Source organism: Muntiacus reevesi, chromosome 11, assembly GCF_963930625.1.
Source record: "Muntiacus reevesi chromosome 11, mMunRee1.1, whole genome shotgun sequence".
In the NCBI taxonomy this organism is placed as follows: Eukaryota; Metazoa; Chordata; class Mammalia; order Artiodactyla; family Cervidae; genus Muntiacus; species Muntiacus reevesi.
Genome location: NC_089259.1, coordinates 11,161,744 through 11,176,628, shown reverse-complemented (window position 1 = coordinate 11,176,628; position 14,885 = coordinate 11,161,744). Strand labels below are relative to the sequence as shown.

Below are 14,885 nucleotides of genomic sequence, written 5' to 3'. Positions count from 1 at the left end.
GTCATGACCATGAAGCTATGTCAGGAATTAGAAATAAAAAATGATGAAAAACTTAAGTTAGTGATACTTTGTGGGTTAAACCGTAAAGTTCAACAAACACATAAATTTCAAACTGTAGGACTCTAGAGAAGCCCCCCGGTACACAGTTTCATTGCAAAACGCTCTGTGCTCTCCAGAAGCACCGTTTATGGGGAGCCTACTAAGTGTGTGACATGCACTCCTACTCACACACCCCACAGTGAAAGAACTAGTCCTGGCTCAGATCACGGCCAGTTACCGAGTTTTCTGAATGTGACTGTCCTCATCTGTAAATGTGTTCTAATGAGATGGTGCATATGCTCTGCAAACATAAGGCGACTTCCTTTATATACTTTTCAAAGTTTTATTTATTTATATTCTTTTTTTGGCCCAGTTCAAACACATTTTTTTTTTAGGCTGAAAAGCATTTTAATCAAAAAAGTTTCAGTGTTTAAAAACTCCACAGAATTAAAATCTTTAAAAATGGACAACTGAGAGATTAGGAAATTCTAGCCAATATATGTATCCTTCCTACTTTCAGTCAGCTGGTCCTTGTTCACAGTCCTTCAATGTACTTCCAGAGAGGTTGGTATAACACCGCTCCTCTAGAACTACAGAAAAAAGGGCTCCCTTATCTAATGTAAGTTTCCACCACTCCCCAAGATCTCCAGGGTGTTATGCAACTCTACCTCAAGCCAACCAATCTGACCATAAGACTTGTTCCCTCACTAGACAGAATTTATAATCTAGCACGGGAACTGAAAGAGATACAAGCAGTTTTAAGTAAGGTAGACTATTAAATGTGGAAGAGGAGATAAGCAAAATACTATGGAAGGTCATAGATAATTTCTCCAGCAGAAAACAAACTCTTTCTCTTGTGTATACTGGAATAAAGACAATTTTAGAGGGATCTTAAAGAAAATGGAATTTCTTCAAGTGGAGATAGAGGGAAAATTGTCTTGGAGATGGAAAATATGGGGCAGGGCTGTAGGCGATCAAATTGTCAGTGTTGTCTGGTGATAAATATGAGGGGTCAGGATGGAGCCAGATCAGGGTTTAACTATGAACATAATGACTTTTAGAATAAGATTATTTTATTTTGTTATTATTTCCATAGCTGCATAAGCTAAGAATTAGGTTTGCTTATGTATTTTTTACTTTCTGGTGTATAACTCTACTAATTATTATATCACAAACATATTTTTAATATAAAAATTATCAATTATCTTACTGGTACAGTAATAATAAATCTTACTATTTTTAAACTGAAGTATAGTTGACATACACTATTATGTTAGTTTCAAGAGTACAACATAGTAATTTGACAATCAAATATATCACCAAATGATTTCCATAAGCCTAGTAACCATTTGTCATCATATAAAATTATACAATATTATTAATTATATTCCCTTTGCTGCATATTAAACTCACATGACATTTATTTTTATAACTGAAAGTCTGGATCTCTTAATCCTCTTCACCTACTTCATGAACCTCACATACCCCTCCCCTCTGTCAACCACCCATTTGTTCTCTGTATCCATAAGTCTCTCTGTTTGGGTTTGTTTGTTCATTTGTTTTTTTAGATTTCACATATAATTTACAGATTCCACATATCATTTACAGATTCCACATATCATTTACAGATTCCACATATAATTGAAGTTGTATGGTATTTGTCTTTCTCTGTCTAACTTATTTCACTTAGCATAATACCTTCTATATTCATCCATGTTTTTGCAAATGGCAAGATTGTCATCCCGTATTTCTTTTCATTTCTATTTGCATGGCTGAAAACTTTCCTAACCAGGCAAAGGACACAGGTATCCAGGGCCAGGAAGTACAGAAAGACTCAAACAAAGTGAACCCAATGAGACCCACACCAAGACACATTATAATTAAAATGCTAAAGTGTTAAACTAAAGAGAGAATCTTAAAAGCAACAAGAGAAAAACAACTGGTTACATACATGGAAGCTCCATTCCACTATAGAAGGGAGTGGCACCATACAGTCAAAGCCCTGGACGGAGGAAACCTGACCAAGAATACTATACCCAGCAAAGTCATAAATCAGAATTGAGAGACAGTTTCCCAAGCAAGCAAGAGCTTGTCTACACTGTGGTCCATCACCATTACACCAGTCTCACAAGAAATGTTAAAGGAATTTAAACAGAAAAGAAAAATTATAACTAGAAATACAAAAATTGTGAAAGAAAATATCTCACCAGTAAAGGCAAAAATGTAGTAAAGGTAATAGATAAAAGCTATGAGTGCTTTCCAGCGGGTGCTAGTGTTAAAAAAAACCCACCTGCCAATGCAGGAGACATGTGAAGGTTAAAAGACAAAACCAGTAAAATCATATATATCTACAATAATTAGTTACGGAATACACAAAGCAAAATAACATCAAAAACATAAAATGTTGACTGAAGTAAAAATGTAGTGCTTTTAGAACATGTTCAAACTTAAGCAACTATGAACTTAAAATAGACTGCAATATAGAGTGTGATATAAGCTGTAACCACAAACCAAAAACTGGTAATATAGCTTTGGTCAGAAAGTTCTTTTGGGTTTTTCTGCAGGATGTTAGAGAAAACAATACACAAATAATAGAAAGAAAAGAATATAAACATAATACTAGAGAAAGTCATGGAATCACAAGGGGAGAAAGCAAGAGAAGAAAGGAACAGAGAACAACAAAAATAGCCAGAAACAGTTAACAGAATGGCAGGAAGCACATGCCCGTCGATCATCACTGTAACTGTAAATGGACTGAATGCTCCAACCAGAAGACACAGGGCAGCTGAACAGACACAAACGCAAGACCCATATACATGCTGTCTGCAAGAGACTTACTTTAGGTCTAAAATCACACACGGACCGGAAGCGCGCAGACGGAGAAGCTATTCCACACAAACATAAGTGAAAAGGAATATGGGATAGCACACTCACACCAGACAAAACGATTTTAAAGCAAAGACTGTAACAAGAGACAAAGAAAGGCACTAGCTAGTGAGAAAGGGATCAATCCAACAGGAAAACGTGACACTAGTTAATACATATATACCCAACACAGGAGCACCGGGATCCACAAAGCCAGTATTAGCAGACACAGTGGCAGAAACCCGACAGTAATGCAGTAACAGCAGGCGACTTAGGTCAGTAGATAGATCATTCAGACAGAAATCAATAAGGAAAACCATCAGCCTTAGGCTGGGGCTTCGCAGGTGGTGCTAGGCCTTAGGTTAGCAAAGTTTTTCAGCCATTATTTCTTCAAATGGCTTTTCTGTCCTTCTCACTCTCTTCTCCTCTGGGACTCCAATAATGTGAATCGTAGCACATTTGATGTTGCCCAAGAGGTCCCTTAAGCTAGTTCCATTTCTTGGTTTCTTTTTTCTTTTTGCTGTTCCGATTGGGTGAATTCCACTAACTTATCTTCTAGATCACTGGTCCTTTCTTCTGAATTATCTAATATGCTGCTGGCTTCCTCTAGCGTATTTTTCATTTCCATTATTATATTCTTCAGTTCTGATTTTTTTTTAAATATTTTCTATCTCTGTTGAAATTCTCACTTTTCTATTCTACTGAGTTCAGTGAGTTATCTTTATGACCATTACTTTGAACAACTTCTCTGGAAGGTTGCTTATCTCCATTTCATTCAATCTATTTCTGAGTGTTTTCGTCTTCTTATTTTGTTTGTTTCTTCATTTTGCCTAAGTTTGTGTCTTTTCCTACATATTGGGTAGACCAGCTATGCCTCCTGGTCTTGAGAGAGTGGCTTTGTATAGCATGGCTGGTCCCCGTAACGTGGTCTTTGGTTACTAGGGTCAGATGCTCAAGGAGTGTCCCCTTGGTGGGCGGCATCTGTTTTCCTGTTGCGGCTTGGCTATACTTTCTGAGGATGTGCTTGTATGCAGGGTTGGACCCCAGTGTGGCTGACTGAAAGGCCCAACTGCAACTGTGACGGATGCTCTGATGTGTGGGGACGACCCCTGGGGCAGGAGACACTTTGAGGCAACATGAGTGATGGCCAAAGGGGTCTGCCAGGCCTGCCAGGCCTGCCAGGTCAGGGGGCCACTTTGGTGAGGCTCCAGTGTCTACTGCGGGCACCCATCTTAATTTTATTTTTTAAGGAATAGTAAAGTATCATTTTTAAGTGGAAGCTCATCATCATCATTTTTTTCTTCCAAAGCTACATCATTCTTATTTCATTCAATTATTTTATAAAAATTATTTAAGCCTTGATTTTATTTCACTATGATTTTTATTTCTAACTGCTAGACTAACTGAATGATTGCTTTGAGCTTGGTATTATATGAGCACTCCATTTTCATTATTTAAGGCTTCTCTTAACAATATGCTGTTCACTGTCACTCCACTGGAATATGTAAGAATTGGGATATGAACTGTTGTCTGAAACCAGAGTATGAATTCTTAGCAACTATAGCAAATCCTCTCTCACGTTCAGGAAAAGATTTATAAGGTAAAAATTAGCAAGAAAGGGGGGAATTCAAGTTTAGACTTTATTATATCTAATAAAGTTATATTTAACTGTTCATCTTAATTGGAAGGAAAAAAGAAAGAAAAGTACACTAGAACTTGCCATAAGATTGTCCTTAGGGGACATCACATGAAATTGACTCAAATAGACCCCCTTGTGATCTGGTCCAAGATGAATCATATTTATATTGAATTAGACCATTAATGCTAATACGAAGCCCCAAGACAAAGACAGTTTACAGAACCATCTACAGCCCTCAAATGCTTGCAACTAGCATTCTCTCAAATTACCTTTGAGTCCTTTGCATAATAAAGTGTACGACCTCGAAGTTTGAAGTATCGCTTTTTCCACCTTTGGAAAGAACTGGTTTGCTTCAACAGCTGTCCCTCTTTAACACTGGTCTAGGGAGAAGCAGAAGCACAACAACATGGTTAAAATGAAATCCAAAGCCAAATAACATTCAAAATTAATGACACACTATCATTAACATTTTGAATATTATTTCTCATGTTTTGCAAATTACAGGAGAAAATATTTTACTCTCACCATTCAACCATGGAAACACACGTGGAAAGCTCCAAGTAGCAAAGGTGAATCTGACACGCCCTCAGAGCAGTCACAAATAGTATGGAAGATACATGCACAAAATATGAATACATGTACCTATACAAGTGTGTGTGTGTGTGTGTGTGTATATATATGTGTATATATATATGTATACATATATACATATGTACATATATATGTACATATGTAGATACATATATACATATGTATACACACACACACACACACACACTTACACATAGTAAAGATTTAATAGATGATGGAAGGGTACCTATATAAATACCTATACAAGTGTATAGATATATATATGTGTGTGTATATATATATATACACACACACTTACATATAGTAAAAATTTAATAAATGATGGAAGGGTAGATGTACAGTAAATGCAATGGTTAAGAAGGCATGAGCTCTGGAGCCAGAAACACTGTGATCAACTCTTGGTGACACCTCTGAGTAGCTGGATGATCTTAAGCAAATCAATAAATATCTTCTGCCTTTAATTATTCATCTACAAAAAGAAGCTGACAACAAGACATACCTTTCCGGGCTGCTGTTGTCAAGAATAAATCTTTAAAACATGTAAAGGATTTATTGCATGGCACACAGGAAGTGCTCACTAAATGTCAGTTATCATCAACTATGTGTTACTGTAACAAACACATACCCAAAGTATGGTGCATGGCGGTTCAAAAACGAAAGCTCTGCCTCAGAGAGAGTCAAATGTGTCATCCTCCCAGAGGACAGCTTTACATAGGTCTTGAAGGAGTTTATCAGAATGGTAAGGAAGGGTTTTTTGTTGTTGTTCAGTTACTAAGTCCTGTCCAACCTTTATGACCCCCCATGGACTGTAGCACACCAGGCTCCCCTGTCCTTCACTCTTTCCCAGAGCTTGCTCAAATTTAAGTCCATTGAGTTAGTGGCTATCTAACCATCTCATCCTCTGTCGCCCCCTTCTCCTTTTGCCTTCAATCTTTCCTAGCATCAGGGTCTTTTCCAATGAGTCAGTTCTTGGCATCAAGTGATCAAAGTATTGGAGTTTCAGCATCAGTTTATCTAATGAATATTCAGGGTTGATTTCCTTTAGGATTGACTGGTTTGATCTCCTTGCAGTCCAAGGGACTCTTAAGAGTCTTCTCCAAAACCACATTTCAAAATCATCAATTCTTTGGCGCTCTTCTTTATAGTCCAACTCTCACATCCATACACAACTACGGAAAAACCATAGCTTTGACTAGACGGACCTTTGTTGGCAAAGTAACGTCTCTGCTTCTTAATAAACTGTTCCAGGTTTGTCACAGTGTTTCTTCCAAGGAGCAAGAGTCTTTTAATTTCAGGGCTGCAGTCGCTGTCCACAGTGATTCTGGAGCCCAGGAAAATAAAATCTGTTACTGCTAAATTTCTTCCCTTTCTATCTGCCATGAAGTGATGGGACCAGACGCCATGATCTTGGTTTTCTGAATACTGAGTCTCAAGCCACTCTCCTCTTTCACCCTCATGAAGAGGCTCTTTAGTTCCTCTTCACTTTCTGCCATTATAGTGGTATCATCTGTTTAACTGAGGTTGTTGATATTTCTCCCAGCAATCTTGATTCCAACTTGTGCTTCATCCAGTCTGGCATTTCGCATGACGTATTCTAGATAGAAGTTAAATAAGAAGAGTGACAATATACAGTCTTGTCATATTCCTTTCTCAATTTTGAACCAGTCCATTATTCCACGTCCAGCTCCAACTGTTGCTTCTTGAGCTGCATACAGGTTTCTCAGGAGACAGGTAAGGTGGTCTAGTATCCCCATCTTTTTAAGAATTTCCCACATTTTGCTGTGATCCTCATGTCAAAGGCTTTAACATAGTCAATGAAGGAGAAGTAGATGTTTTCTTGAACTCTCTTGCTTTCCCCATGATCCAATGAACGTTGGCAATTTGATCTCTGGTTCCTCTGCCTTTTCTAAATCCAGCTTCTACATCTGGAAGCTCTCAAGTTCTTTTGTGCTGCTGAAGCCTAGCTTGAAGGATTTTGAGCATAACCTTGCTAGCATGTGAAATGAGCACAACTGTATGGTAGTCTGAACATTCTTTTGCATTGCTCTTCTTTGGGATTGGAATGAAAACTGACCTGTTCCAGTCCTGTGGTCACTGCTGAGTTTCCCAAACATATTTTAGGTGTGTGCAAAAGTAGAAAAGTTTAAATCAGCACAGATATTTGGGGGATCTTCATAGAATTTTTGGTTATAAACATAGGGTAGGGCTTTCAACAGGGAGCAACAAGAGATGTGGCTGGAAGAGGTGGGCAGGACTTCTATGCTTATTGGCTACACCTTGCACTAGGTGCTTTATGTGTATACCGGTTCATTTTATTGCCAACAACAACATCCTTGGAACCCCTCTGACTTCATCTAGCATGTCTCCTTCACTTGGTCAACTTCCCTCCTTCACAACAGTACTTTGCTCTAAGTAGGCATACATGCACGACCTTTAAGACTTAACACCACCTATTCTTTCCTCCTCTAGGAAAGAATAGGTTCTAGCCTCAAATATCCATCTGATCAACTCCCTCATTTCTTTCAAGTCTCTGATCCTCTCGATGAGACCCACCTCACTAACCTATTAACATACTCTTCATATTTCCCTCCATCCTGATCTTATCTACTTTCCCCACACAAAGTGCTTCCCATCTTGTAACATATAATGCAATGTGCATGCGTGAGTGCTCAGTGGTGTCCGACTCTTTGTGACCCCAGGAACTGTAATCTGCCAGGCTCCTCTGTCCATGGAATTTTCTAGACAAGAATACAGGAGTCAGTTGCAATTTCCTACTTCAGGGAATCTTCCCTACTCAGGGATCGAACCCGGGTCTCCTGTGTCCCCGGCATTAACAGGTGGATCCTTTACCACTGCACCACCTGGGAAGTCCATTATGTAATGTAATTTATTATATTTATTGTGTTCATCCACTCCAGTATTTTGGGGCTTCCCTTGTGGCTCAGCTGGTAAAGAATCCTCCTGCAATGCAGGAGACCTGTGTTTGATCCCTAGGTTGGGAAGATCACCTGGAGAAGGGAAAGGCTACCCACTCCAGTATTCTGGCCTGGAGAGTTCCATGGACTGTACAGTCCATGGGGTCACAAAGAGTCAGACATGACTAAGCAACTTTCACTTTCAATTCACTTTCATGATATGGAAGTCTGTATGAATGAATAGAAGATGCTGAGATTAACTCATGTTTGTTTGATTCCAGAGTTTATTTCCAACTTTTACACTATACTGTCTTTTATTATCAACAAAACATAAAATATTGAGAAAAGTTTATTTCCTCTAATAGGGTAGTTAGGTCATACTAATGTTTACTTTCAATTTCATTATAAGATTCCCTCTAGAGCTTGCTCTCAGATGGTCCTCCAGGAATTCTGAGAGCATTAAAGTTTAATAATAACAAAACATTTTCGTATCTTCAGTACCAAAGAGCCTGACATAGAATCAGACAGACACCCTTCAAGCCAGGCTCCACTACACACTACCAATACAAATCTGGGCAAGTTACTTCAGTTCTCTGTGCTCTCATTTCCTCCCCTAAAATCCAGGCATAATAACGCCAACTTCACAACCTGGTTGCATCTAATTTAATGATAAGATAATGGCTCAAGAGCACTTAGCACACCATCTGGATTACAGAAAATATTTAATAAATGGCAGAAAGTGTTACTATGATATCATGATGCTATTAAGTTCAGGGAGTATTTGCCAGGCACCAAATTATAAGAGCTTATTGGAAGAAGTGAGTAAGTGTTTGCAGGCCACTGTGAGAGCAAACAACAGCTGGAATGGAAGCAGAGTGTCAAGAGATGAAGTGAAGGGAGCCAAGAGCCAGGAGATGCTGACCACAAGGGAGTTTGCTTTTTTATTCTAAGTGCAAAAAGCTAGTGAGCTGTCTGAAGTAGAAGCCGGGAAAATGGGTGAGAAAGCAAGGGGAGAACCAATTTAGGAGGCGACTGCAGGAGTCCCAGGGAGAGACCAGGGAAGACGGAACTAGGATTGTAGCATCACTGAGACGACAGAAGTAGCGGAAGTTGAGCTGTTAGTGTGGAGGCAGAATCTACTGGCCTTGCTGGCCTTACCTTCTTACTTTACCTTACCAGCCTGACCTTCTTGACAAGAAGGGCAAGAGACAGAAAGGAACCAAGAGAAAGTGGAAGCACTTGCCTTGGGCAACTAGATGCAAAAGATTGAGAGAGGTCCGTGTGCTAGACAAGAGGTCTTTATTGGTTGCTCATTTTAAACACAGCAGTGTGTACACGACCATTGCAAAGTCTGCTCAGTGTTATGTGCCAGCCTGGATGGGAGGGGGTTGGGGAGAATGGCTACATGTGCATACGGCTGAGTCCCTTCGCGGTTCACCTCAAACTACCACAACACTGTTAATTGGCTAACCCCAATACAAAATGTTTTCGGTGTTAAAATAATAATTTAATGTCAAAAAAAAAAAAAAAAGATTGCGAGAGAAAGGGTAGGAATAAAGAAGAGTCAGGTGGTGAGCCGCCCTGCTGTAGCCCAGGGTAGAAAGCCTACATTCTTAAACCCAAACACAAAATCTTGAAATGCTAGAGAGATATAACTCATGCAGGGAACAATCCTCTTGGCAATTCAAAGGCTAAAACGTGGGTGTTTTCAGAATTTTGTGAAGTTGCTTACGGCAATGAGGAAGAAAAATTAACATTTAGTCTACTTATGTTCTATAAGGCTGTTTTTTTAAAAGCATAAATAACCTAATACTTCTTCTCCACAGGTTTATTAAAGTAATTTTCTAAAATGAAAACCTGATAACATTATGCCACTGCTTAAAGTCCTTCCAGTTTTCTCTCTTTTTCTAAGTGAAGTATAGTTGACTTACCATATTGTCTTGGTTTCAGATATACACCAAAGTGATTCAGTTATACATATACCAATTCCCTTTCAGATTCTTTTCCCTTATAGGGTATTACAAAATATGGAGTAGAGTTCCCTGTGCTATACGGTAGGTCCTTGCTGGTTATCTGTTTTGTACACCGAAGTGTGTATATATAGTAATCCCACACTCCTAATTTATCCCTCCCCCCTCTTTCCCCTTTGGTAACCATAAATTTGTTTTATATGTCTGTGGTTCTTTTACTATTTTGTAAATCAGTTCACTTTTTTTTTTTTTTTTTTTTGCCTGGAATATAAAGTCCAAACTTTTATATGTGTCAGAAAAGACACCTGTGTGATGCTCTCCAAACTCCCCACTTGCCCGTTTGCAGGCTCCTCCCTCTGCCCTAAATGTCCTTTGCTCAATCACCTGTCTTTAAGAATATATGCATATATATATATATATAAATATATATATATATTCCTTTCATTTGGCTTTGTCAGGTCTCAGCTGCAGCAGGCAGGATCTTCATTGCGGGGCAAGGGCTTAGTAGTTGTGGCAGGACGGCTAAGCTGCCCCATGGCATGTAGGATCTTAGCCCCCCACCAGGCATCAAACCGCATCCCCTGAACTGGAAGGAGGACTTGTCAACCACTGGACCCCCAGGGAAGTCCCCACAATCGCCTGTCTTGAAAGCTCCTAATCACTTCGACTCTGACTCAGTGCCACGGCCCCCGGAAGGCTTCCCCACCCGCTAGGAAGAAGTGAACACCTGCACCTTTGTCCATCAAATCATCCTCCTCCCTGTTTAACGGCACCTCTGACAACTGACTGGCATGTCTGTGGTCCCACCAGGCTGTGACGTCCACAGAGCAAAGACTGTGTTCTCCGTATTTTGTCACCAATTGACACATTCGCTGGCACTTTACAGGGCTTCCCCTGTGGCTCAGCTGGTAAAGAATCCGACCGCAATGTGGGAGACCTGGGTTTGATCCCTGGGTTGGGAAGATCCCCTGGAGAAGGGAAAGGCTACCCACTCCAGTCTTCTGGCCTGGAGAATTTTGGACTGTATGGTTCATGGGGTCACAAAGAGTCAGACACAACTGAGCAACTTTCACTTCACTGACACTTTAAGACCTCCATAAATGTTAAACCAAAACCACTTTTATTTTATTTATTTCTTGGCCGTGCCAGGCGGTATATGCGATCTTCATTCCCCAATCAGGACTAGAACTGCATTGGAAGTGTGAGGTCTTAACCACCGGACTACCAGGGAAATCCCCAAATAACTGTTAACGTGTAAAATGGTATATAAGTTTGTCTTTTAAAGAAAGCAGTAGAAAATGAAAAAGAGTGGCTATAAATGACTCTATGGTTCCTGGCATTCAGCATATCTGAGCCTGCTTCTTTTTACTGTATATAAAAACAGTACTGTTTAGTCGCTAGTCCTGTCTGACTCTTTGCAACCCCCATGGACTGTAGCCCACCAGGCTCCTCCGTCCACGGGATTCTCCAGGAAAGAACACTGGAGTGGGTGGCCATGCCCTCCTCCAGGGGATCTTCCCATCCCAGGGATCGAAGCCAGGTCTCCCACACTACAAGCGGATTCTTCACCATGTTAGCCACCAGGAAAGCCCAAAAAACAGCAGATACAACGCAAAAAAAAGTGTATACAGGGCTCCGGGTGCCGTCCCTGCATGAAGGGCTGGGGAGAGACAGTCAGAGGGACAGGAAGCCATCTGTCTATCCTGATTTTAAGACTAATGCTAATTTAAAGATGCTCTTTACACAGTCACTTTCAAAGCAAATTTATATGTGTTGTCCCATTTGACTTTATACATTTTTTCAATCCTGCGCAAGCATGGATTTATTTGCAATGTGTAAGGTTGAGGAGGATACAGAGATTTCTAAGATATAATCCTTATTTTCATGCATTTATAAACTTCTCTATGTTATAATACACAAACAGCCAATTTTAAATTCTTGAAGAAAGAAAAAAAGCAAGGAAAAAAAAAAACATCTGAAGTTAACTCACTTTCCTAGAGATGTGATTAAAAAGATTTAACTAGGAGGCAGTTTTTCACATGAAAGTTAATCCTCAAAATAAACTTCTGTTTATATATGGAGAGTTAAACAAACACTTCTCATGAAAGAAGGAGCATAACAAAAATGATTAATCTGCAACAGCTCTAGCCAATATAATCATATAACTAAAGTGTGGTTCAGAGAAAAATGATGTGGTTTGAAAAATCTCAAAATAATAAGTAAAATAGATGAAGAAACAAGGAGCTTTTTAAAAATCACAATACTTAATATATTCAATATTACTGTTCACCTAGAAAATGTTCAAACTGAATTTGGTAACAGAAATAAGATATAACGAGAGAGCTATTATTAAAATCTACTAAAAATACATATTAGAATTTTATGCTGTTTGCAATTTCCAGGATAAGGGATAAACTCTCCCCTCCCTCAAAAAAGGGCTTAGAAACATTTGCATTTAATAGCCATTTGGTCACATAAACTGATAGTTCAGTTCAGATAAAGAATCCGCCTGCAATGTGGGAGACCTGGGTTTGATCCCTGGGTTGGGAAGATCCCCTGGAGAAGGGAAAGGCCACCCACTCCAGTATTCTGGCCTGGAGAATTCCATGGACTGTTGCAAAGGGTTGGACATGACTGAGTAACTTTCACTTTTCGTCACATAATCTAGCATATATTAGTTTAGTATTATTTGACCCTCGTGAAAAATCAGGAAAGCCACAGAGCCCCCAGTAGTAATCCAATAACCCAGTTTCCAAATATTAAAACCAAAAAGTCAAATGAACTGGCTTTGCCAAAAAATGTTTCAAAAAAATAAGTTTTAAAAGTTTTAAGATCTCTTTTCTATCTGGCTTTCTGCAGTCCAACGTCTTCAAGCTGTTGAATTACTCATTTCACACCCGCTTCTAAAAGCAAACACAAGTAATTTCTCTTTTAAATTATACACACATGAGTGCTCCAGGATTTCACCTAACATTTCGGAAACACCTCTGCGTCCAAAGTTGAAGCTGCTTTGGGGACTTACTACATCAATGTCCTAAGGAGAGTGCAGCTTTAGAAACAGTCATTCAGAGAGCCTTTTAATAAAGCTAAGAATCTCTGAAAAATCTGTTCCTGCCTGATTTATCTGATAAATGTACATTTTCATATGTTGGCTTTGGGGGAACACCACATAGGCGTGGTGAAGAGTCTGATGTGGAAAAGGGGAAATGTCAGTCATGACTCATGTTTTACAGATGCCTTCAAAAATTCCAGAAGCATCTTGAGCTTCTCCTCGTCTTGTCCCAACATGACCCCTTAACTTCTCTCCTAGGGAATGGGAATAAAATTTGTTGTGATAGGAGATTGGGCTGTTATGGGCTAAATGTTGGACAGCAATCCTAACTCCCAGTTTGATGGTACTGGGAGGTAGGACCTTTGGGAGGAGACACCCTGGGAGGGGCATCCCAGGTGCCACTAGTGGTAAAGAGCCCGCCTGTCAATGCAAGAGACTTAAAAGGACGCAGGTTCGATCCCTGAGTTGGGAAGGTCCCCTGGAGGGCATGGCCACCCACTCCAGTATTCTTCCCTGGAGAATCCCACGGACAGAGGAGCCTGGCGGGCTACACAGTCCATAGCGTCCCAGAGTCAGACACGACTGAAGCGACTTAGTATGCACGCGTGTGTCAAGAGGGTGGAGCCCACATGCATGGGGCTAAAGCCCTTACAAAAAGACCCCAGAGCCACCTCCTGCCCCCTCCGCCAGGGAAGAGCACAGCCAGAAGATGGCTCTCTCTACCGGGACACTGATCTTAGACTTCCCAGACTACAGAACGGTGAGAAATAAGTATTTATTATTTTGGCAGTCTAGCATTTTTGTTATAGCAGCCTGAACAGACAAAGACATAGGTCAACAGAATTTTTACCACTGTATATTTTGTATGTAATCACTTCTTTCCCCTGAAAGTCGCTCAGTCTTGTCTGACTCTTTGAGACCCCATTGACTATACAGTCCATGGAATTCTTCAGGCCAGAATACTGGAGTGGGTAGCCTTTCCCTTCTAAAGGGGATCTTCCCAACCCAGGGATCGGACCCAGGTCTCCCACATTGCAAGCGGATTCTTTACCAGATGAGCCACAGGGAAGCCCAAGAATCCTGGAGTGATATATTAGGAAAAAAAAGAAAAAGAATACTGGAGTGGGTACACAGTCTTCTCCAGCGTATCTTTCTGACCCAGGAATAGAACAGGATCTCCTTCTAATTCTCTGTCTACCTCATCCTCCCAAATAGAGAATTATTCTTTGTCTTATACCTTTCACTGCCATATCCAGTTCATTATATAAGATCCAGGAAAGCTGTCTGTGTACAGGGTACCTGTCCAGAACCTATAACATCAATGAGTCTATAAGACTTCCTTAAACAGTAAGCCTCTTTAGTTTTACAGACTTTAATTTCTAAAGTGGAAATATCATCTGTATATCTTTATGTGCTATTGTGATATGTGAAACAATGGATTAAAAAAGCTATGTAATTCTTTAAAAAGGTGATATGTCAAGATGTCATCATCAGTCACCTCAGTCCCCATGATAAGCATTGCTTATTACAGAACAGATCTTGTCTTTCATTCCATCCCTTCCACTCCTGCCTTTGCCTTAGTTCAAGCTTCTCTCACTCCTTTGAACTCAAAAGTACCCTACGTGGTCTCCATACTCGCAATTTTTCCCACCACTAATCCATTCTTCCCACTGTGGACAGAATTACCCACAGGGGACAATAAAATTTTGATCCTGCAAAAATCTGGTTTAATACATTCAATGGTTTCCTATGATCCACAGTGTAAATCCAGAATTGTGAGCTAGGCAGAGACTCTTCCTTCCACAAATGACCCA

At 40.0% G+C, this 14,885-nt stretch overlaps 1 protein-coding gene across 7 annotated transcripts in view; it reads right to left on the bottom strand.

Moving 5' to 3' along the window:
• The window catches only part of DGKH (diacylglycerol kinase eta), a 207,351-nt gene that overhangs the window by 114,630 nt on the left and 77,836 nt on the right, over positions 1–14,885 (bottom strand). For all 7 annotated transcript variants that reach the window (XR_010658504.1, XM_065901947.1, XM_065901946.1 and 4 more), the window contains exon 3: positions 4,813–4,923. Coding sequence is in view for 6 of the 7 variants with exons in the window: in XM_065901947.1 (XP_065758019.1) it covers positions 4,813–4,923 (111 nt within the window). In the remaining variant the exon portion in view is untranslated. The remainder of the gene's footprint in view (positions 1–4,812; positions 4,924–14,885) is intronic.